This window comes from Diachasma alloeum, unplaced genomic scaffold (genome assembly GCF_001412515.2).
Source record: "Diachasma alloeum isolate Michigan unplaced genomic scaffold, Dall2.0 Dall_scaffold_00394, whole genome shotgun sequence".
Classification (NCBI taxonomy): Eukaryota; Metazoa; Arthropoda; class Insecta; order Hymenoptera; family Braconidae; genus Diachasma; species Diachasma alloeum.
The window spans coordinates 410,564-432,437 of record NW_021680533.1 but is presented as its reverse complement, the minus strand read 5'-3'; the positions used below and the strand labels follow the sequence as shown (position 1 = coordinate 432,437).

General features: G+C 39.4%; 3 protein-coding genes and 2 long non-coding RNA genes across 8 annotated transcripts; 3 read left to right on the top strand and 2 right to left on the bottom strand.

Moving 5' to 3' along the window:
- The first annotated feature begins 827 nt into the window (after positions 1-827).
- LOC107041923 (uncharacterized protein K02A2.6-like) lies at positions 828-1,995 on the top strand. Its single transcript, XM_015262739.1, has 2 exons — positions 828-1,586; positions 1,861-1,995. Exons 1-2 carry the CDS (start codon positions 828-830, stop codon positions 1,993-1,995), a joined length of 894 nt encoding a protein of 297 aa, XP_015118225.1.
- A 337-nt stretch (positions 1,996-2,332) lies between these two features.
- On the top strand, positions 2,333-5,403 carry LOC107041922 (uncharacterized protein K02A2.6-like). Its single transcript, XM_015262738.1, has 2 exons — positions 2,333-2,698; positions 3,232-5,403. Exons 1-2 carry the CDS (start codon positions 2,333-2,335, stop codon positions 5,401-5,403), a joined length of 2,538 nt encoding a protein of 845 aa, XP_015118224.1.
- A 1,902-nt stretch (positions 5,404-7,305) lies between these two features.
- Positions 7,306-9,736, bottom strand: LOC107041926. Of its 4 annotated transcripts, none has more exons than XR_001461108.1 (4): positions 9,343-9,736; positions 8,883-8,991; positions 7,571-7,916; positions 7,306-7,459 (listed from the first exon to the last, which is right to left on the bottom strand). It is a non-coding gene; the product is annotated as an uncharacterized LOC107041926 (long non-coding RNA). The 4 variants fall into 4 exon arrangements; XR_001461109.1 differs by having other exon boundaries at positions 7,591-7,916; XR_001461107.1 differs by having other exon boundaries at positions 7,306-7,916.
- Positions 8,077-9,299, top strand: LOC107041925. Its single transcript, XR_001461106.2, has 4 exons — positions 8,077-8,122; positions 8,312-8,536; positions 8,630-8,820; positions 8,894-9,299. It is a non-coding gene; the product is annotated as an uncharacterized LOC107041925 (long non-coding RNA).
- Positions 9,737-9,763: 27 nt separating the features above from the next.
- On the bottom strand, positions 9,764-16,308 carry LOC107041924. The gene is made up of 6 exons (XM_015262741.1): positions 16,103-16,308; positions 11,778-11,861; positions 11,465-11,605; positions 11,044-11,258; positions 10,667-10,831; positions 9,764-10,184 (listed from the first exon to the last, which is right to left on the bottom strand). Exons 4-6 carry the CDS (start codon positions 11,153-11,155, stop codon positions 9,964-9,966), a joined length of 498 nt encoding a protein of 165 aa, XP_015118227.1. The 5' UTR covers positions 11,156-11,258; positions 11,465-11,605; positions 11,778-11,861; positions 16,103-16,308; the 3' UTR covers positions 9,764-9,963.
- Positions 16,309-21,874: the final 5,566 nt, after the last annotated feature.

The window sequence follows — 21,874 nt, the reverse complement described above, 5'->3', positions numbered from 1 at the left end:
ACAGTAGAAATTGTNACAATCGGAGTCAAAACTTTTCTTGGCCGATACGCTGCCGCATATCTCGATTAGTGTCAGTTTTCTTTTTGTTTGATCCCTCTTTTTTTAACGCTAAAAATTTCTTATTCTTTCATAGTTGATTAATGAAAAATATTTTTCATCACGCTGTGCAAAAAAGTAATTTTTTAGGCACGCTTCGCGCGCCTAAAACGTCCCTTTTCACACATTGTGATGAAAAATATTGTTCGATACTCGTCAGAAAAATGTTTTTCGGCGCGTGGGACTCGCCTTCGGCTCGTGCTATAAACCTCCCACGAGCCAAAAAACTCTTTTCCGCACTCGTAACGAAATTAGTATATTAGTATATGTTTCGAACAATATTTTATATGATACGTGCGTGTAACCGCATGGGTTTCAGTTGACTATAGTCAACTGGAAAGTAGCGGATTTCGAGCGCCTACCCACACTCAACTAAAACCCGAAANAGTGATTTTAGGCATAAGAGGTCTAGCAATATAAGATTTGAAAATGTTAAAGGAAAAGAGAAAAATGTAAACCAGAATTATGTTGATGAGATTGTGGAGCTAGATGAGCAATTTAATAATATTTATACGATTGATGAGAGGGATGAATTGAATGCGAATGAAAGAAAAATTTTTTACACAAGCCCAATTAAAATTGATTTGTTAGTCGAAGGTAATNTATATGTTTCGAACAATATTTTATATGATACGTGCGTGTAACCGCATGGGTTTCAGTTGACTATAGTCAACTGGAAAGTAGCGGATTTCGAGCGCCTACCCACACTCAACTAAAACCCGAAATAACGCATGACGTGCATGCGCATCACCTATTCAAGNTACACAAGCCCAATTAAAATTGATTTGTTAGTCGAAGGTAAACAAGTTACGTTCGAACTTGACACAGGTTCACCGGTATCTGCCATTTCAGAGAAAGAGTTCAAGGACAATGAGACATTCTCGTATTTACAATTGAGTGAAACAAATAGGAAATTTCGATCATACGCTGGTACTCCAATGATTCCACGAGGAATTTTGAATGTTGATGTTTCTTATAAGGAGAAATTATTAAATTTAGAGTTATTTGTCATGCCAGGTAGTAGTAAACCAATTGTGGGTCGAGAATGGATCAGAAGACTTGATATTTTGTCAGTAAAGTCAGCAGGAAATGTCGAGATTAATAATGTTATTAATGAAGTAAGTTTGACTGTTACAGAATTAAAAGAAAAGTATTCTTCTGTATTGACTGACAAGCTGGGGCTTTACAAACATGGCAAATTCAGATTAGAACTCAAAGGGGATGCTAAGCCAATTTTTATTCGACCACGAGTCGTACCTTATGCAATGGTAGAGAAAATTGAGAAAGAAATTGAGAGATTAGTTGATGAAAAAATAATTGAACCGGTAAAATCTAGTGAATGGGCAACGCCTATTGTGCCAGTATTGAAGCCCAATGGTCAAGTAAGGTTGTGTGGAGATTATAAAGTGACTGTAAACAAGCAAATTGATATTGACAGACATCCAATCCCACGAATTGCAGATTTGTTAGCGAAAATTCGTGAAGGACAGGTATTTAGNCCCCCCCCCCCCTAACCGCGGAACTTCATCACGCACTTATCATATAAAATAGTATACGCAATACGTGCGGACAGCAGGCGGTTACTCACGAGGGCGGCTGCGCCCGAGTGAGTAATTGGAGNCGCCTATTGTGCCAGTATTGAAGCCCAATGGTCAAGTAAGGTTGTGTGGAGATTATAAAGTGACTGTAAACAAGCAAATTGATATTGACAGACATCCAATCCCACGAATTGCAGATTTGTTAGCGAAAATTCGTGAAGGACAGGTATTTAGTAGGATAGATTTGAGTCACGCTTATCAACAGGTAGAACTAGAGGAAAAATCAAAACTACTTACTACAATTTCGATACATAAAGGGCTCTACGTGTACAATCGTTNTCCGTGGTTCCCGGTAGCTTAGTCGGTAAGAGTACCCGGCGCGTAACTGGAAGACCCGGTGTGGTGTACGCTAGAGACACCTAGCGTATCGAATGTTATTTTATTTACTCCATTTTCAGATTCACTCTCTCTCCCTCTTGGTACTTATAAGTGTATACATGTGTTTTCAAGTTAGATAAAATATAATCGATGATCATCCAAAGGAGTATAAACTAGTTATTAATGAATATACCTGCTACCTCATCTACAAACATTACAAGTGGCGACGAGGATAAAAGTTTTGTAATTTGAAAAGAATTGTGAGAGCAATGAGTAAAAGTATAAAGTGTGCATGACTGGGTTAGAAAGGTAACCGAAAAATGGCTGACGCGCTCCAACAGGAAATAGCGAGGCTACAGGCCGAGCTACACAAATGTAGAGAAACTGCCCGAACCGAAATCATGAGCAAAGACGATCATATCATGGAGCTGGAAGCCCTGGTACAGCAGCACTCCACCGAAGTTAGAAGACTCCAGGAACATGTAACGATTATTGGAAGTAAGCAGATGGTAACAGCGTTGGGAACGATCGAACCATACGATCGCAAAACTGACTGGTCGCAGTGGTTACAGAGACTGGAACACTATACTGCAACAAATTCAGTGGCAAGTAATAAACACAAGGAATTATTCTTAAGCATTTTGGGAGCTGAGGGTTATGCTTTACTCTCCAATTTATGTGCTCCAGTAATTCCAAAAGAAAAGTCATTAGAAGAATTAATGGAATTAATGAATAACCATCTGAAGCCTAAGCCGAGTGTAATAACTCAACGTTTCAAGTTCAATAATTGTGAATAGAGGGACAGTNATTGATATTGACAGACATCCAATCCCACGAATTGCAGATTTGTTAGCGAAAATTCGTGAAGGACAGGTATTTAGTAGGATAGATTTGAGTCACGCTTATCAACAGGTAGAACTAGAGGAAAAATCAAAACTACTTACTACAATTTCGATACATAAAGGGCTCTACGTGTACAATCGTTTGTTTTGGTGTGGCATCAGCACCAGGGTTATTTCAGAGATTGATGGAAAAAGTTTTTTTTGGTATTCAGGGAGTTATTTGTTTTTTTGATGACGTTTTAATTTTTGGTTCAAACAGAGAGAAACATGACAAATCATTAATTGAAGTTCTTGAGAAATTAAGAGACGCTGGAATGACAGCAAGACTAGAAAAATGTGAATTTTTTAAGGAAGAAATAAAATTCCTGGGATTTCAGATTGATAAGAATGGAATCCATGTTTGCAAAGACAAAGTAGAGGCAATTAATGCCATTAAAACACCCCTGAATACCACTGAATTAAAACGATTTCTTGGCATGACGAATTATTATTCAAAATTTGTTAATAATTATGCCCAAGTAGTAGCACCATTGTACAAGTTATTGAGAAAAGAGATAAGATGGAATTGGACAGAAGAGTGTCAAGTAGCTTTTGATTTGATTAAGGAAAAATTACTATCTCCAGAGGTTTTGATGCACTATGATCCCAAGTTACCTCTCAAAATTACATGTGATGCTTCGCCAGTAGGGGTTGGAGCAGTACTTTCGCACATACTACCAAATAATATTGTCAGACCAGTAGCTTCCAATTCAAGGTCATTAACAGTAGCTGAAAGAAATTATGCACAATTGGACAGAGAGGCCTTGGCACTGGTTTTTGGGGTAAAAAGTTTTCACCAGTATGTGTGGGGGAGGAAATTTTGGTTCGAAACGGATTACAAGCCTCTCAAATTTATTTTTGACCCAAATAGGAGTCTACCAAACATGGTAGCAGGCAGAGTCCAACGATGGGCAGTATTTTTAGCATCTTACGATTTCATTCTAGAGCATATTAAAGGTACTGATAACGGAAGCGCTGATTGTTTGTCACGTACTCTAAAGCCAATGGTGGAGGAAGCTGATAGGAATCAGGATTTTTCATATTTGAATTTTATTGAATCTGAGGTACCAACACTAGATATTGAATTGATCAGAACTGAGACAAAAAGAGATGAAACATTATCGAAAGTTATTAAGTATGTTAGAGATGGTTGGCCCAAGGAGATTAAGTCTGAATTCGAGATTTTTAAGAGACGACAGAATGAATTGTACGTAGAAGATGATTGTTTGATGTTAGGAATGCGAGTTGTTGTGCCAATTGTATTAAGATCTATGGTGTTGAGTGAGCTCCATGTAACACACATGGGCATTGTAAGGATGAAAGCTATGGCTAGGTCGTTTGTGTGGTGGCCGGGAATAGACAGTGATATCGACAAAATCACCAAAACTTGTCAGTTGTGTTTGGAGAACGCATCCAATCCACCCAGATCTGAGTTGAACGTCTGGAAATGGCCAGAGGGACCCAATCAGAGGATTCACATTGATTATCTTCAGATAAAAGACAAAATGTATCTGGTGATAATCGATTCGTTTTCCAAATGGATTGATGTGAAAGCAATGAAAGACATTACATCGAGAAGGACAATCCTGGCGATGAGTGAGTACTTCGCAACATGGGGTTTTCCGAACGTGTTAGTGAGTGATAATGGACCAAGCCTGATATCAGAAGAGTTTGAATCCTTCCTGAAGAGAAATGGCATTCTCCACGTAAAGACTGCCCCGTATCATCCAGCCTCCAACGGAGCAGCCGAGAATGTAGTAAAAACATTCAAGAGGCAGTTCAAGTTGCTACAGAAGAATAATACCAACGAGGATGTAGCACTAACGCAGGTGTTGATGAGTTATCGCAGTACCCCACACTGCACCACAGGATATACGCCAGCCGAATTGCAAACAGGACGACCAATGAGAGCGAGACTTGACCTTCTAAAACCGTATTTACGTAACCGTGTAGTTCAACAGCAAGCAAGACAGAAATATCATGCTCCTGGATCGGGACTACACTCGTTTGATGTTGGTGAAGTGGTCATGGCCAAAGATCATCTGAAAAATATTTGGATTAGAGCTGAAGTGGTTGAGAGACACTCTCCTGTAACGTACATCGTCAGAACAGCTAATAGGTTAATATGGAAAAGACACGTGGATCAACTACGTCCCACATTGTTACAGGAGAAACTGCAAGTGAATTCTGAGGACAGCGGGACATCAATAGAGAGGAATCTAGTTCCTTCAGAGCGAGAGGGTTCAACTGAGCATTCATCCCTATTGGACAACGTTCCCGAAGCAGTCAGCCCTATGGAAGCAGTTGCAAATGAATTGCCTAGTTCACGTGATAGTGAGCCCAGTGGTAATTCGAGCGACCCAGTAGGTGCATTTCCACCCGAGAAGACTATAAGCAGTTCCACCAGGGTCAGGGACATCACGAAAACCCCAACACCTACTCCAGTTGGAGATCCCGAGTTACGTCGTTCAAGTCGCATTAGAAGACCAGTACAAAGACTCAACTTATAGGCAATTGGACTGTGTGATTTTATAAAAGTAATGACTGAGCAAAAGGATTTTGTTTGGAGGAGTGTGGTGTACGCTAGAGACACCTAGCGTATCGAATGTTATTTTATTTACTCCATTTTCAGATTCACTCTCTCTCCCTCTTGGTACATATAAGTGTATACATGTGTTTTCAAGTTAGATAAAATATAATCGATGATCATCCAAAGGAGTATAAACTAGTTATTAATGAATATACCTGCTACCTCATCTACAAACATTACACCCGGGTTCGAATCCCGGCTGGGCGAATCGGAATTTTTTCTCTCTAAATTTCAATTCTATTTGAATTTATTTAATGCCTAAAGGTGGTTAGGCGGCGTGCTGAGTTGAATTTGGAGTGAGAATTTCCGTGGTTCCCGGTAGCTTAGTCGGTAAGAGTGCCCGGCGCGTAACTGGGAGACCCAGGATCGAATCCCGGCAGGGCAAATCGGAATTTTTTCTCTCTAAATTTCAATTCTATTTGAATTTGAATTTTTTCTCTCTAAATTTCAATTCTATTTGAATTTATTGAATGCCTAAAGGCGGTTAGACGGCGTGCTGAGTTGAATTTGGAGTGAGAAGTTCCGTGGTTCCCGGTAGCTTAGTCGGTAAGAGTGCCCGGCGCGTAACTGGGGGACCCGGGTTCGAATCCCGGCTGGACGAATCGGAATTTTTTCTCTCTAAATTTCAATTCTATTTGAATTTGAATTTAGGGCTGCGCCGCCCTCGTGAGTAACCGCCTGCTTTCCGCACTAGTTACGTAATGTACTATTTCATCACAATGTGGCGGAAAGTAGACTTTTAGGCACGCGGAGCGTGCCGAAAAGTTCACTTTTCGTCACAGCGTGATGAAAATACTATTTTGTCACTGCTGCTACGTTCAGCCCGTGTCGAAAAGTGCCTTTTCTTTTACTAGTAAACGAAAAGTCGAAACTTGTAAACGAAAAGTATTTTCGAAACTTGTACACGAAAAATGGCACAGTTCGGCACTCGCTGAACGTAACATCACTAACAAAAAATATAATTCAGATACACGTGCGACGGGGTGTTTTAACTCATGTAATTGGCAGCCCTCGGCTTCGCCTCGGGCCGCCAACTTCGCACTCGTTACCACCCCGTCGCACTTGTATCGAAATATACTAATACATAAAAAAAACACGCGGTATATTTTATTTCCCTCATCTCAACACTTGTATTTACATATGGAAAAATATTCTTAGTAAACGTTTTTTATGATTATTCCGTTTTAAATTATGTATTTCGACCTTATTTATAATTTATAATCGCTGAATAACATGAAAAAAACATTAAGCACAAGAATTCGGTGCTAAACGCTGTTGGTGCTCTACTTTTTAGTTATATCCCTAACGAAATCATAATAATAATAAAATGAGTATTTTTTTGGACGTGCAATAAATTATTGATAGATTAATCAAACAAAATATAATTTATGGACGGAAGAAAAGAGAAATATATCAATTATTTTTCCTCAGTCTTGTTGATATTATGAGAAGCAAATGACCAAATGAGATATCATACTTATACCTTCCTGTTTTTAGAAATATCCCTCAATAAATCTGAATTACATGCAATGATTATCGTTTTGGTATTAATGACATCTTTATGGTTCTTTTATCCTATAATTCCTATGTAGAGGACGTTCAAAATCTACGAATTTCAATTATCGTTTGTGGAAATTTATGTCATTTCATATAATTTATTCATTATTCTCTATATATAGTCGAATAATGGAAGCAGAATCAATTATCGTTCTGCTGAATTTTATCCTTCAAAAAATTGTTCATTTCTATGGGGATAGTGTAAAAAAGCGAGGTTTCAGAAGGATCATATCTAGGAAGAGAATATTTCAGTTTATTAATAAATAAATGCAGTTCATTAATTATTTTTTCATTGTTTTCTCATTTATCTTATCATCTAATATTATTAATATAGAGATAAAAACGATGTGAGAGGAAATTAGGGCCTTAAGGGGTGAAATATCACTGTTGGTCATCAGCCCCCATAAATGTTTTTCCACCTGTAATTAAATGATGAATTAAGTGATTAGAAATTGTATGAAGGGATTTCGAATGATTTCAAGAATGATTGTTCCAAATTCCAATTTTAGCATTTCCAATCATAACTTTACATTTGGAACGTCTATTGTACTTGGTTTGAATTTTCTCTGGCATCACGATCACGACAATAACTCGTTCTTCATTGAGGGGTTCAATTTTCCATAGATGCACTGGACAATCCCCTAAAAGTTGTCCACTGATATAGAGCTGATGTGCTGTTTTCACGTTCCGAAATTCTGGTTCTGATATTCTGAAGGATGTGTCCACTTGGGGCTGGGATTACGAACGCTCTTGTCGTTGGGGTTGATTGAATTGGATCTCTTGACTTGACCTGAATTGTGATGGTTGACGGTGCTCTTATCACAGGTGGGGATATAATTGTTTCGTTGCATCCCCCAACGCTAATCTGTAAAATATCTTGAATTTCCAGTTACAATCAGTCGAGTAAATTGATGTTAAAAATTATGGGAATGAATAATTTTGTTTATTTTTTCAAATAAAAAAAGAGAGCACTATATTATCATTGGAGTAAGTCAATGGATATGATCACGTGACAATGGATGTTTTATCGGCATTACTGTCATTCTTGGTTAGCTGGGTGGTAAGAGTCAATAATTACACTGGTAAGTAAATTAATTGAATGTTCTTGACTATTTTGCTTCACAAAAATTATTGATAACTTTGTATTTATCCAACCCTTATATGCTATAATGTCATTTGATTTTCTGCAATTTTCTCCCATCAATTTATGGGCATTTCATGTGCTATTGCTTGTTTCTGCTTTTGTCTTTTATACTTTTTATTTGATATAGAGCGACAATTAAAAGGATGGAATTAACCGAAAATGAGAACGCCTTTATTGGCACAAATCGTAGTAGATCAAATGGGACCTCACGAAGAGAAGAGTGAAAATCAAATCGATTTGTTAAAAAATGATGCTTTTTGGGAGTGTGTGGAAGTTGAATTTAATCAGCAGTCATCAGGGCAGGCACGAAGTGGCAAAGTGTTGAAACAGAGATGGGATCACGTCTACTCAGGTAAAAGCTGTAATTTATTCCCGAAATGGTTTCGATTCAAATAGAAATAGAGCAGCTTTCAATACGGAGTCGAAAGATTTTTCAAATTTTCAGATCTAGATCATCACCATTCTTCTACTTCAACCAATGAATCCAACCCCCTGCATTCAAGTGTGTATTTTTATTATTATTTTTTTCAAGTCAGGAATATCTAAAAATATTCTTTAAGACTTTTAATACATGCAAACCATGGTTCTTCTGTAATGACTGATCGCGGATATAATCAATTGAAGGTATATAACTGGGTGAGTATAATTATTAATACAGCTAGATAATCGATAACACATTACAATTGAAAGATCTTTACCTTTTCTCAAGGATGGTACGCTCAGGCCAACTTCTCCCACATTACTTGCTTCTCAGCCCACGACCCCAAAGAGCAACAGTTCAACAAGGAATGAACTCCCACCCAGCATCTGATCAAAAGAAATATCACAAAATCAAACATTAACAAACTGAAAGAAAGGATTCTAAAATGTCGTTTGAAGAGAGAAGAAAACGAAATAAAAATATCGAATCTGAGACTAAAAATCCAGCAGCACAAACTCGAGCAACTCGAACAAAAAGAAAATCTTTTTCGATAGATTAAAAATAATGATACTTATGATATGGAAAAGAAAAAGATGGATCTCGATGGATAAGGAAAAGAAATTAAGAAAACAAGACATTCTCAGATAAACAGAGCAACTTTCAGTACGTGTTGAATGAGAGAATAATATAAAATAAAGTAAGTGTGTTTGATATGATGGATTTCCTTTCTATCTTACTTTTTTACGACCTGGTGTCTGGTATACCTCGACAGGATGTAGCCCTCGTTGTTAATAGCTCCTAGACTCTTTCAACATCTTTTCGAGGGCTTCTCTGGAGGGCACCTTCTGCTACTATTACTAGTCACGTGGTGTAGATGGACTAGGATCTGGTGATTAGATGAGTGGTGACCCGGAATCGGTGATGTTTTGCACTTTGTGAAAATTCTTTCCCTTGATGATTTCATTTCTATTTTTTCCATGATAAAGTCCACTCAACTGGTCCTTCTGTAATCTCCCCTTAATTTTATGATCAGCCTTGGCTTTCTCAGCAGTTTCATTCCTCTCCTCACATAGTATATTTCGTTATTAGTCAGAAAAATTTTGTTTGACCGTATGACGAACAATATTTTTTGTCACGACCCCCCCCCCCGTGCTCCGCTTCGCTCCGCGTCCGTGAATGTCTGCCTTACGGCCGGAATGACAAAAAATAATACATGAGTCTGTGCCAACAGGGTACTCAGCAGCCTTTGGAAAATAATTTTTGAGGATTCTCCAGGCAGCTCCTATGGTTTTATAACGATCGATATATACAGAAATTCGTTTTGCATGTAAACTTTCATATGTATAATTCACTTCCAATCACTGAATTTGCTCTTCATTATTTATTTTTCTGATGCCAAGAACATTAAGGCTCTCGTCGAGTTCATCAATCAGCTGCCTAATTTTTGTAATCACAATTCCTTTTTTATATGAATTTTCCACTTCAAACGTGATGCATTCTTCCTCGACATCTCCAGTTACAATAATAGTTATTCCATAATTCCCGTCACTAGGAATTACTGCTTTGCAGCTCCTTACTGCTAGAATGTATTTCAAAAGTTTCATGATGATTGATTTAATTACATGCTCTCTTGAATAATACTACAATGCTCCAGTAAGTAATTAGATTATTAATTAGTTAGTGCTGATTATGATCATTCATAATGCAAAATAACCCCATAAATACATGAAAATACAGAAACTTAATTTTATATACTCAAGGTCAATCAAAGTTAAAAATCCAATTTAAATTACATGCGCCTGGAATAACCCAGATAGATAACTAAAGAAATGGAGACAAGACTACAAATAACTGCTAAGAATGATCCTAGAGCAATCACCAAAATTATGTCGCCATAAGAACATGAACAGAGTTATTGGATTTAATAGTTGATAAATAGGATGAGAATTCCACCCATTTGCATATTTAAACATTGAAAAGAATATCCATGACAAAAGAGTAACATAGCAGAGTAGATCCACAAAAAAAAGAAGTTGAAAGCAATTGGCCGTAACAAGTTACCAGATGGTCTATGACGTCGTTTTATCCCTCGTTTAGGTGTTTCTTCATTCAGCGGTGTATGATTCGAGGTCCCTCCTTCTTGCTGTGGATTCGTTTCTCTTGTCGCTGCTCTTTTTTTGGGCGTCTCTGATGATGTTGATGGATCAATCACTTCGGTGATTTCATCTGTAGAAATAAAAATCATAACATCATTCGATTGCACTACAATAATCATAATTAATGACTCCATTAGGGAATTACATGGATTAGTGAAATTTTAAAATCGAAAATCCTTGGATAATGCTCCTAAAAATTCGTGTTTTGAACAATCAAACAAAATAGATTGCCAAATCGTAATAAAAAAAATGAAAACAAAAAAAATGAAATTTTTCTTTTACCATAGGATAAATTGTCACTCAGGACTTGTTTCGAGATCGCTGGCTTTTGAGCATTGTCATGTGAGCATCCTGGTTGATCATCGACTAGGACCCTGACTGGTGCTGTATCCATGAAGATATCACCTGATGAGGTATCATCAGGTCATTTCTGGCAAGAAATGTGTGGACAGGCACGTCGTTTACAATCTCAATATTAACTAGTGGAGGGATATTTTCTGTAATTAAAAGGCAGAACAAATGAGGATACACGAATTGACTGCAAACTGTGGATGATAGGAGAATGATGATAAAATATCCATGATTGAATGAATTTTTCCAACATCAGACCAATTTTGACTCATAAAATAAGGTACACATAACGTTGATGAAGAATCACTCACAGGTTATGAGTATAATAAAGGTTTCAATCGCGAGAAATTACCAGAGTCATCAATACGTTCGATTTCAACGTTCGGTGGTGGCTGGTTGCAAGGAGTACATTGAATTGTTTGTCCATCTCTTGACACTTCAAGTTTTGCCATTGGTAATGGTGTTGGAGTTTCCCTTGAACGTTTGGAATTAACTAATGGGGAAGAGAAAAATAAAATTAATGAGTTTCAATGCAATCACGTGTGTTCGATAGTCCAATAATAATAGTTCTATGAGCTATAAACACTTGCAGAATAATTGAAAAGAACAAGTTCTATCTGCTGAATAGTGGAATTTCTCATGCCGAGAGGTTTCATCATAATTACCTGATGATTTTTTAATTTTATTGAGATGTACTTCTCCTGCATAGAGCGCCCTCAAATCTTCCTCACGTATGGAAACTCTTTTGGCTAGAAAATTTAAATAAGATTATACATAACGCAGGTATCAATAATTCTAACGTGCAAAGAATGTTCACGATTTGCTTTCTGAAGTACGTTAAACTCAAGAATGAATTTCTTCCTCTAAAATTTTATTGGTGTCCCTTGCAATTAAGTTACATTTCTTACAATTTTATTGAAGTCACTACCCCGTGCTACCAGCTCCCAATAAATGAAAAAATAAACCATTCCCTTAATTAGAATGTCCCCCTCTAATGGGTTCCCACTTTGTCGCAGTGAGGGGGCTCGGTCGCGGGCGGTGGAGGTCTTAAGGACTACCGCTGCCCGCGGTCGCTAAGAGGAGTCCACCCAATCCATGTGTGTGAGCGGCGTAAGCCATGGCCTCGGCCATACCGTACCTAAGGATGCGTGGCACAGGGGGAGCTGTGTCGCTAACGGTGCCTCTCAGAAACCTGGGCGACCTCTGAGAGTAGTCTTGGGTATAACCCACCCGAGACAAGCCAAGCCCTGGGCAATCGCGGCAATGCACCAGGTGAAAACGCTTAACCGCGGTACTCGTGGGACTAAAATGGAAACCAATTTAAAAAATCTTAATATTGAAAAAGCAACTTCGGGTGGGGCCAGCGATGGCGAACACACGAAGTCTGACAAGGCTGACCAGTCTGGTACCGATGTGAATCGGGTCAGACTGAGTGGAGCCGAGAGAAGACGTCGCAAGAGAGCGAAGCTGCATCAAACCTCGGGGGCGATTGCAACCTTGACGGATGCAGCAGCGAAGGTCGATGAGGGAAGGGGGGAGGGGGCTACGAGGAAGGCAATAAAACGCCTTCCATCAGAGCGTACTACGCCAAGCCCCTCAGTCAGACCGAAAGAAAAGAGAATGAGAACGCAGGATCAGGGCACATATGCTCAGAACACTACGAGCTCATTCAAGTTTGCAGTTATGCCGGAGTCATATCCGGATCAGAAACTGGGCACTGAAGAGGTAACGGAGGTGAAGAAACTCCTGAAGAGGGCCATTCTGGCGTTACCTGACGGGGTGAAAGCACCCACCTTCAACGGTGTCTGGGAAAGAGAAGGTGTGGCAATGGTGTGCTGCACTGATGGGGAAACGGGAAATTGGCTGAAAAGCCTTTTCCCCGAAAACAAAATAACTGGACTTACTGTACGTGTGGTCGCAGCCTCGGAGCTTCCCAAGAAGCACAGGATTGCTCTACACGTGGAAGACCCAGATCTAACCGCTCAAGAAGCACTGTGCTTCCTTGAGAAACAAAATGCAGGACTGCAGGCCAGAGAGTGGGTTGTCGCTCGGGGCAGTGAGAGTAGGGACGCGAAAAGTGCCCACTTCGTTGCGCTGATAGACGACCGATCACTCTCTGTTCTGAAAGCCTGCAACTTCAGACTGCACTGCGGGATTCAAAAAGCTACTGTCAAGCTGCTTGCGAAAGACCGTGGTGAAAGTCAGAAGAAGGGTACATAGAGGTACCAGGAAAGTAGTCATCATTATGGCTGCAACCCGGGTGCACATTGTACAGATAAATTTGCACCACAGCAAAGCAGCCTCGGCTACTCTAGTCAGGCTGTTAGCTGGGATGCAGACTGTCATAGCAATGATCCAGGAACCATGGATAGTGGACAATGCTATTAAGGGCCTCAGTGGTTGTGGCAGAATCTATCACGCAAACACTCAGGAGAAAATTAGATCTTGCATTGTTATTAAAGGACTAGACTCTTTCTTCTGTTCACAGGCTAGTGAGGGAGACCTGGCTGTGGCACAAGTGGATCTGGGCCTGGGACAAGGCGAGGAAATGAGCCTGGTTGTAGGGTCAGTTTACATGCCCTATGACTCGGCTGAACCACCTCCTTCGAAAAAAGTAAAGGACCTATGCAACCATGTGAAGGAAAGGGGACTTGAACTCCTGCTAGGTTGTGATGCCAACTCGCACCATGTAGCATGGGGGAGCACCGGCATTAACGGCAGGGGGGAAAGCCTCCAGGAATTCATAATGGGGGCCGGTCTAAACATCCTTAATAGGGGGTCAGAACCTACCTTCATAGATCGGAGACGACAGGAGGTCATAGATATCACTCTGGGGACGGATAGAGTGGCAGACATGATTGGGGACTGGAGGGTCTCAAAGGACCTCTCAGCGTCCGATCATCAAACCATAAGAATGTCCATCCACACAGTGAAAGAAACGGAATGGGTGAGAAACCCAAGACGAACAAACTGGGGAAATTACCGAGAGAGTCTATCTGACAATCTCAGGGATATCATCCTCAGATTTAACAACAAAAAGCAGCTGGAGGAGGCTTCGATTGCCCTAAACCAGGCCATCATGGACTCCTTCGAGACAAACTGCAAGCTTATCCCGAAAGGGCAGCCCACTGAGACTCCTTGGTGGTCAGAGAGGCTCGGTGGGCTGAGGGGCAAAGCTAGAAAAGCTTTTAACAAAGCTAAGAACATGAGAGCGGGCCCCCGTAAGGAAGACGCATGGAAAACTTACAGAGGCTTGCTCGCAGATTACAACAAGGCAATAAAGGCAGCCAAAGAGGACTGCTGGAGGGCTTTCACAAGCAATGTGGAGAGTCAATCGGAGACCTCTAGGCTGGCAAAAATCCTTGGAACAAACAAGACTCCATATCTAGGGAGCCTACAGGCACCAGATGGCAGCCACACGGAAACCATGGGAGAGACTCTGAAACTCCTAATGAACACCCACTTTCCAGGCTTCATACAGGCCCAGGAGAGAGATAAAGAAACAATGCAAAATCAGAGGGATGTCTACGAAACCCATGATTGGGCATTGGCAAATAAAGTAGTGCAGCCCTGGGGGGTCAAGTGGGCCATCAAAACCTTTGAACCCTTCAAGGCACCGGGACCAGACGGGATCTACCCAGCCCTATTACAGGAAGGGATAGAGACTATCACGGGACCCCTAACCAAGATACTCAGAGCTAGTATAGCCCTGAAACATGTCCCTAGTGTGTGGAATGAGACTAGGATAGTATTCATTCCCAAGCCGGGAAAAACCGGTTATATAAAACCAAAAGACTTCCGTCCTATAAGCCTCACATCCTTCATCCTGAAGACCCTGGAGAGGCTGGTGGATAGACACATCAAGGCCGGGCCCTTGGCTGACAGACCCCTCTCCCCCTGTCAATATGCATACAGAGAGGGAAGATCAACAGATACCGCCTTACATCACCTGGTGGGACTGATTGAGGGACAACTGGCGGTCAAGGGTTTTGCCATAGGCGCCTTTCTGGATATTGAGGGGGCTTTTGATAGCACTTCGAATCCGGCTATAGAAAAAGCCATGGAAGAACGACAGGTGTCCAAGACTATCATTGCTTGGACACAAAACATGCTGAAAAGCAGAAGACTGTCGGCAGGACATGGGAGGGCATGTGTGGAGGGACGTCCGACTAGGGGCTGTCCGCAGGGGGGAGTTCTCTCGCCCCTGCTATGGAACCTGGTTGTAGATGGACTTCTAAATCAACTAAGTGAGGCCGGCTTCCACGTCATCGGTTTCGCCGATGATGTGGCAGTTGTTGTGAAAGGCGGATTTCTGAGGGTGCTAAGGGACCTGATGGCAACAGCCTTCAATATCATTGAGGACTGGTGCAGGGTAACTGGCCTATCGGTAAATCCAGCCAAAACAACAATCCTGGTTTTCACCAGAAATTATAAACTGGAAAAGATCCAACCTCTGAAGCTAAATGGCTCGGAGATTAACTACACCAGCAGAGTGAAATATCTGGGTGTCCTCCTGGATAATAAACTCAGCTGGAAAGAACATATCTGTACTCAGAGAAATAAAGTGTTTGCCTCTATGTGGGCATGCAGGAGAGCTGTGGGCAGGACATGGGGACTCAATCCTAAAATGAAGCTCTGGCTCTACCAAATAGTTCTACTTCCGAGACTGTTATACGCTGCGGTCGTCTGGTGGCCGAGGGTGAGTAAGACGGAAATAAGGAACCTGTTGAAAAGCCTACAGGGAACCTTCCTGAGGGCTGCAACAGGAGCCATGAAATCGACACCTAATAATAATTAGAATGTTGTTTTGCTTTGATTACTCGAATTAATAATTTGGTGACACCCATCGATGGATTGATTTGTAAAATCAGGAAATGAATCATCACACAAGAATGATAAGAAAAAGACATTATTTTAATTTTGAATCTTCTGTCAAGAACCATTATAGCCCACAATAGATCATCTGTATAAAAATTTGTGCATAATCTACCTTCTGTGGGGAGGAGAGTACTCTTGACTGCTTGAGGATATGGGAAATTTTGCAAAAAATCATCGTCAAGAGGAACAATTTGTGAATGAAACATAGATGGTACAGCTGTATCCTTGAATTTCTTCTTGGATGGATTTCGAAACTGATCAACAGTGAAATAACATCCACATACATAACGTATTTTGTTGAGTCTTTCAACTGATAAATTCCTCAACTCTTTTACTCCTATTCTCCGTACCCACTCCTTACACCTAAAGCAAAATACAAAATGCTAAAATAAAGACTGAGTCCATTCAAAAGTCCGGAAATTTCTGTCATTATTAAACAAATTAATTACCGATCCACTTGTTTTGGGAAGCTCGCAAAAATACAGTGCTTATTCTTATGGTGGACGTGTCCGCAATACGGGACCACACACCTGGAATTTCTCGGCATCTGCACAGAAAAAAAAATAATGAGCTAGCAATATCGAAATTCAAGATAACCTAACTTCTAACAGTTGTGCAAAGGAGCACGCATTATCAAGGAAATTCGTAATACTAGACAACAATATATATATTTATATATTACTATCATATATGTAAAATAGTAATTCTAAAAATGTTAACTATCAACTATCCACATTATCATGAAAGAAAAACAAGCCAAAAACTTTTATAAAAAAGTTCAAAAATTTCCATAAGACAAATTGTGATAACACTCAATTATACTTACAATGCCTTGAAATAATCACTCAGTCCTTTCACCACTATAAACTCACTATTCAGTTTTGTATTAATCACCTTTAATAATTGTTAATTATTCACATAATAAAAATTGTCACTCGAGGTAAACAACAACAAAGGCCTGTAGGAAACAATATGGCGTCTGGAATAACGTCAAACAATATGGCGGCGGGGTAGGATTACCCAGGGGGGCGGGGTGACACTACAGCATTCTGCCTTTAGATATTCCCGTTCCGTTAATGTCGCCACCCAAGCAGCACAGTTCTGGAGGGTATCTGCAAGTATACCAAAAAGGCTGTCTAATGTCTGTCCAAAAAGGTAACTTGTGTCTAAAAGTTACCTAGAAGTTAACTAAAAGTTATCGTATGACTGCAAGATACCTTTTGGACGGACATTAGTCTGCCTTTTCGGTATACTTTCAGATATCTTTCGCAAGGTTTGCTACTTGGGCAAATTCGTGACGCTACTTGTCATGTTTTCGGGCGGATTTTAGGTCAACTAATGTACCACATAACCTGCCCCGCGTGATTGTGATTGTTTACATTCACATGTGAGCTAATTATTAAAAACAATTGGAGAAATTGAAGAACTGTGGTGTAGGAAATGTTGAAAAAAAAATTGTTTTGTATTTTTATGTGTAAACAGTGTAACGTGACATTTTCGTATGGGGGTCAAAATTGCCTATTACCTTCGCCCTTCTTCCCCTGAATCTAATTTAACTCAGAATTTCAAAACATGGGCGCCAGATAATTTTGGGGGAGATACATCTGCCGAGTCAGAACTATACACGGCACCGATCTGTACACGGAGCGCTACTGTGCACAGCAGAACTGCCCACGAATGAAATAGTGCACGGGCGAAACTGTCCACGAGGACGAAGTGTCCACAACGCGCCAAGCCGATAAACCAGCATCGGTATTGTAGGAATCGAAGACATTTTTTGCCTATAGAATAAAATTGTCAGTAACAATTTCTGTTACCTGATGGCGCTATAAGACTGGAAAGATCATTTTCGTGAAATATCCAGGGCTGTACTACCTGAACTCTTAGGTAAAAACTGAGTCATGAACCCTAATAGGAGCTAACTACATAATTGTTTGCCTCATTAACTCAAATGACAGGCCTAGAGTAATTACTATTATCATTTCATACATGAATGAGAACCGCAAATTAATTTGTTGATCAAATAATCATTAATCAGGATGGCCAATTATCTGATTGTCGGATCAATCCTCAACCATCACAAAAAAATGATCAATTCTTCAATCCATAAATAATTAATAACGTACACTTCCTAATTACTTTGATAATTGTTCATTCAATTACAAAGTTATTAAATATCAAATTAATTGGTTATTTCAACAATTAATTATTTATTATTATGATTAGTAAACTGATTAATGGATAATTTCAACCATTGATTATTTGATTATCCAGTTACTCGCCCATTAAAATTAACCATTTACAACTTCCCAATCTACCGAGTAGTTACTGTAATCACCTCGAAAATGAATCATTAGATTTTTTACCATTTCTCCATGTTTTAGGGTGTTTAAAACTTTTTTAAACCCATCTGAACGAAATACCTATTGTGTGGGTGTGACAATTTCTTCCGAATGAATTGTGCGATCAAGATGATCGATAACACAATCGGAAGATCTTCATGTAATTGAAACTTGATTTCATTTTAAAGTGAATCCCTCCAGTGGTTGTTCCAAACTGTCCTTGGGACAGTTGACTGGCCGTTCAATTGACAAAGTCAATTTTTCAAATAATCTTTGCGGTTTGCCATTCAATGCCATGTAAAGAGGTGTTCAATCTGCAGACTCAACTGGGTTCTACTCATACTATTTAATATTCTTTCCGGTGCGATTCTCCGTTACTATTTTTTATTAATTTTTTTTTCGTGAATACTCTTTGAATGCCATTGTCCACCATCATAGGGTGAAATAGATTTTGGTTTCGCCATCCGTGCAGTGAAATTCATTCTCCTTTAAAAATCAATCGAACAAAGCGAGGTTTCTGTTAGTATGATAGGAAAAAATTTACTTTTAAAGGCGACCCCGGACATTCCACAGGCGAGTCAGATATGGATTATTAGCTTCCGGAAAAACGACAAGGTAAGAATACGAGAGTCTATTGATTTTATAAGTAGGAATCATTAATTTTTTCATCAACTTGCCCAGTCATTTGCTGCTGTTTTTGCGGTATGCCGACGGGCTACTGCTGTGTTATACGAAGCCATATTATGTCGCTTATTGAAAATAGTACCAGGCTTCAAGAATGTTAAATTGATCGTCAGTGATTTTGAGAGAGCAGCCCTTAAAGCTTTCGCAAATGTTCTACCTTTGGCAAGGCTGATGGGGTGTTGGTTTCATTTCATCAAAGTAAGTTAGATTGGAGCTTTCAACTGTTTTCCACCAGATGAAAAGAATGTTTAATACTAATTTCGTAATTATAGGCATCATCTAAACACTGGAAGAAGCTGCTTGAAAAATATGATCTACATGATGCCCCACGAGAGCCAAAATACCTATTGCGTTCCCTTCCACTACTGCCATATTATCATGTTGAAAAAGGAATCAAAATAATTTCTCAAAAATGCTCTTAGGAACAAATCCCCCTCCAAAACTATCCCTGTGACAGCGGGACTGCTACTGCCGAGTTACGCGCAGAGGCAGTTCGCCCAGCCGTCAGATTGGACCGTGGCGCCATCCCTCCGTTGGGGTCGAACTATTTTTGGCTTGGGGTGGGTGACCCCCACGACCGCCACTTTACAATCATCAAATGCCGCAAACTTGACGAAACTAAAAAAACTAAAAAATGTAATGTGATGTCTTGACGCTGATTTTGATGGTTGGTAGCAATGATCAGCCATCTTTGTCCGCGATATTCAAATTAATATAAAAAATTAATTAAATAACGTAAAATCTTTAAATACTGAGAAAAGTCGAGAATGAAAGGACAATGAGCAGGGGACGAAAAAGAACTTCGCAGGCGTGAGAAAAACCGTTGCCGGAAATAATAAATGTCAAGTACTTGAGTTTACTTCGTAAATTTACAGCTCTCCAAAATTCCTCAAAACAATACTTTTCTTGAAATTCTGAAATATAGAGAGAAAATAAACTCGACGGTTACGGTCGTAAAATTGTTAAGTCTCGGTTCTGAGATATTTAGAAAGTCTCTCTGATTCACGTGTTCCACACGTGTTGAGTGTTGAGTTCTCCTTTGTTCATTGTATCGCGGAGCTGAAGGGCCTGAGACCCCTCAAGAGAGAATACTGTTGACGTCACATGCTCCCCTTTCTCCCTCTTTCCCTTCCCGATTTCTCTTTTAAGTTACCCCTCTTCCCTTTACTCCGGGCCAAGATTGCGCGCGCAACTTTTGGTCTAGTGGGGGTGTATGGACCCAACCCTTAGATTTTTAGTTTAAGTTAGAGACAGTCCCATCGTGGCTGTTGTTCCGACAACTGTTCCAGCTTCTCTCTTCGATTAGTTTTTCTTAAAGTTTTCCATAAAAGTTTTATCAAGTGTATTTGTCTACCAAAGATTTCAAGTTTAAATTAGAAGTTTGAAATAAATAGTGTTAATGTGCTCTCCTAAGCACTAGTGTTTTGATTTATTCTGGAATACACCTTCAACCCATTTATTCAAAAAATGAACGAGTCAACATCGATGGAGTCCTCATCAGAGGTTTAGCGGCTAACGGATCCACATTTCGAAGTTTGGCGCTCGTTATTTCAAAAAGGCGCCACTGTCCTCCTAGTAACATTGATAGGACATAACAGTAAAGGGTGCAAGTATTTGATTGTAATCTTCCCCACAGCTGGTTACTATTATAACATTTATCATTACACGAGACTATTATATCGTATCTGAGATGTCAGTGCTGAGTGATTTATTTGTAATGACTCTAGTTATAAAATCTTTAACTATTACTTGTATATCGTTTGTTGATATGCACATCAAAACGCACAAATGTGATGACCTAGGAAATTCCCAATGAGTGATGTATTATATCTTTATTATAAGGAAAATTGCCTCTATTGTTCGTTATAAGGACTGTATTACTAAATTGTCCATGGAAAATTGAGTGAAGATGGAGAGAATGACCAATGTTTTTAGAATTTAATTGATTTTTGATGATGGATAATGTCTGTAGGAATTCATTTCCATATATTAGGATTGTTCCACACAATACTCATAACTCTACAATAATTGAATTCCGAATATTTATTAAATCCCAAACCTCATAACATCTTTACACAAAATAGTGTATTCAATGAATGATCTGCACTGTTTTCTATCGATGGATACATATTCTCAAGTTTATATAAATCTGAACTAGGGATCATTGAAAATATTGAAAGGTTCGGCATCATAAGCGGCGATAGAACTGATGACAATAATATTAAAAAATGTAGCATATCTATAGTCTAATACGCTTTCGGTTCAAGAATTATTTTGTGCGAGCAAATGGAGAAGAAAAAAAATTTCATAACAACGATAATAGTTTACAATATTACACCTATGGAGAAATCAATGAAAACAGCCTATTGACGTGCACTTATTTAACTGACTTTTGGAAAAAGATTATTTATATGGACAACCAATTTTGTTTTCGCGCAAGAATCAACGAAGACAAAATTTCGTTTTGTCCGAACTGATATTGAATTATCAGTTACCATCTGAGTAAATTACCGACTGTAGAGATATCACCAGCATAGTTCCATCGTTATGCTTACACCGTGCACTGGCGCGGTGGATTTAAATTATAGCGCGTTAAGGGGAGACTACTATGAGAGTTTCAAAAGTCGCGAGTTATGCCGCTGGGGAAATTTTTCAATAGAACAATATCTATTTTCAACAAGTTAAAAATTGCTCTTGTAGTACATATAGTATAGTTATTTTTGCTAATAAATTAGCAATACTCTTCCAAATGGTTATTTTGTACATAATTTTCTTTTATCACGTTTAATTCATTGTGTATCTCATTTTATTAAATTAAATAAGTTTTTTTTAAACTTATTTTGTCCGCTTTTCAACTT

Coding starts and splice junctions, on each gene's coding strand:
- LOC107041922 (XM_015262738.1), top strand. CDS start 2,333: ATGGCTGACGCGCTCCAACAGGAAATAGCGAGGCTACAGGCCGAGCTA. Junction 2,699..3,231: donor TCTCCAATTTATGTGCTCCA/GTAATTCCAAAA, acceptor CTGGGATTTCAG/ATTGATAAGAATGGAATCCA.
- LOC107041924 (XM_015262741.1), bottom strand. CDS start 11,155: ATGGATACAGCACCAGTCAGGGTCCTAGTCGATGATCAACCAGGATGC. Junction 10,832..11,043: donor GAGTGACAATTTATCCTATG/GTAAAAGAAAAA, acceptor TTATTTCTACAG/ATGAAATCACCGAAGTGATT. Junction 10,185..10,666: donor ACGACGTCATAGACCATCTG/GTAACTTGTTAC, acceptor AATACATTCTAG/CAGTAAGGAGCTGCAAAGCA.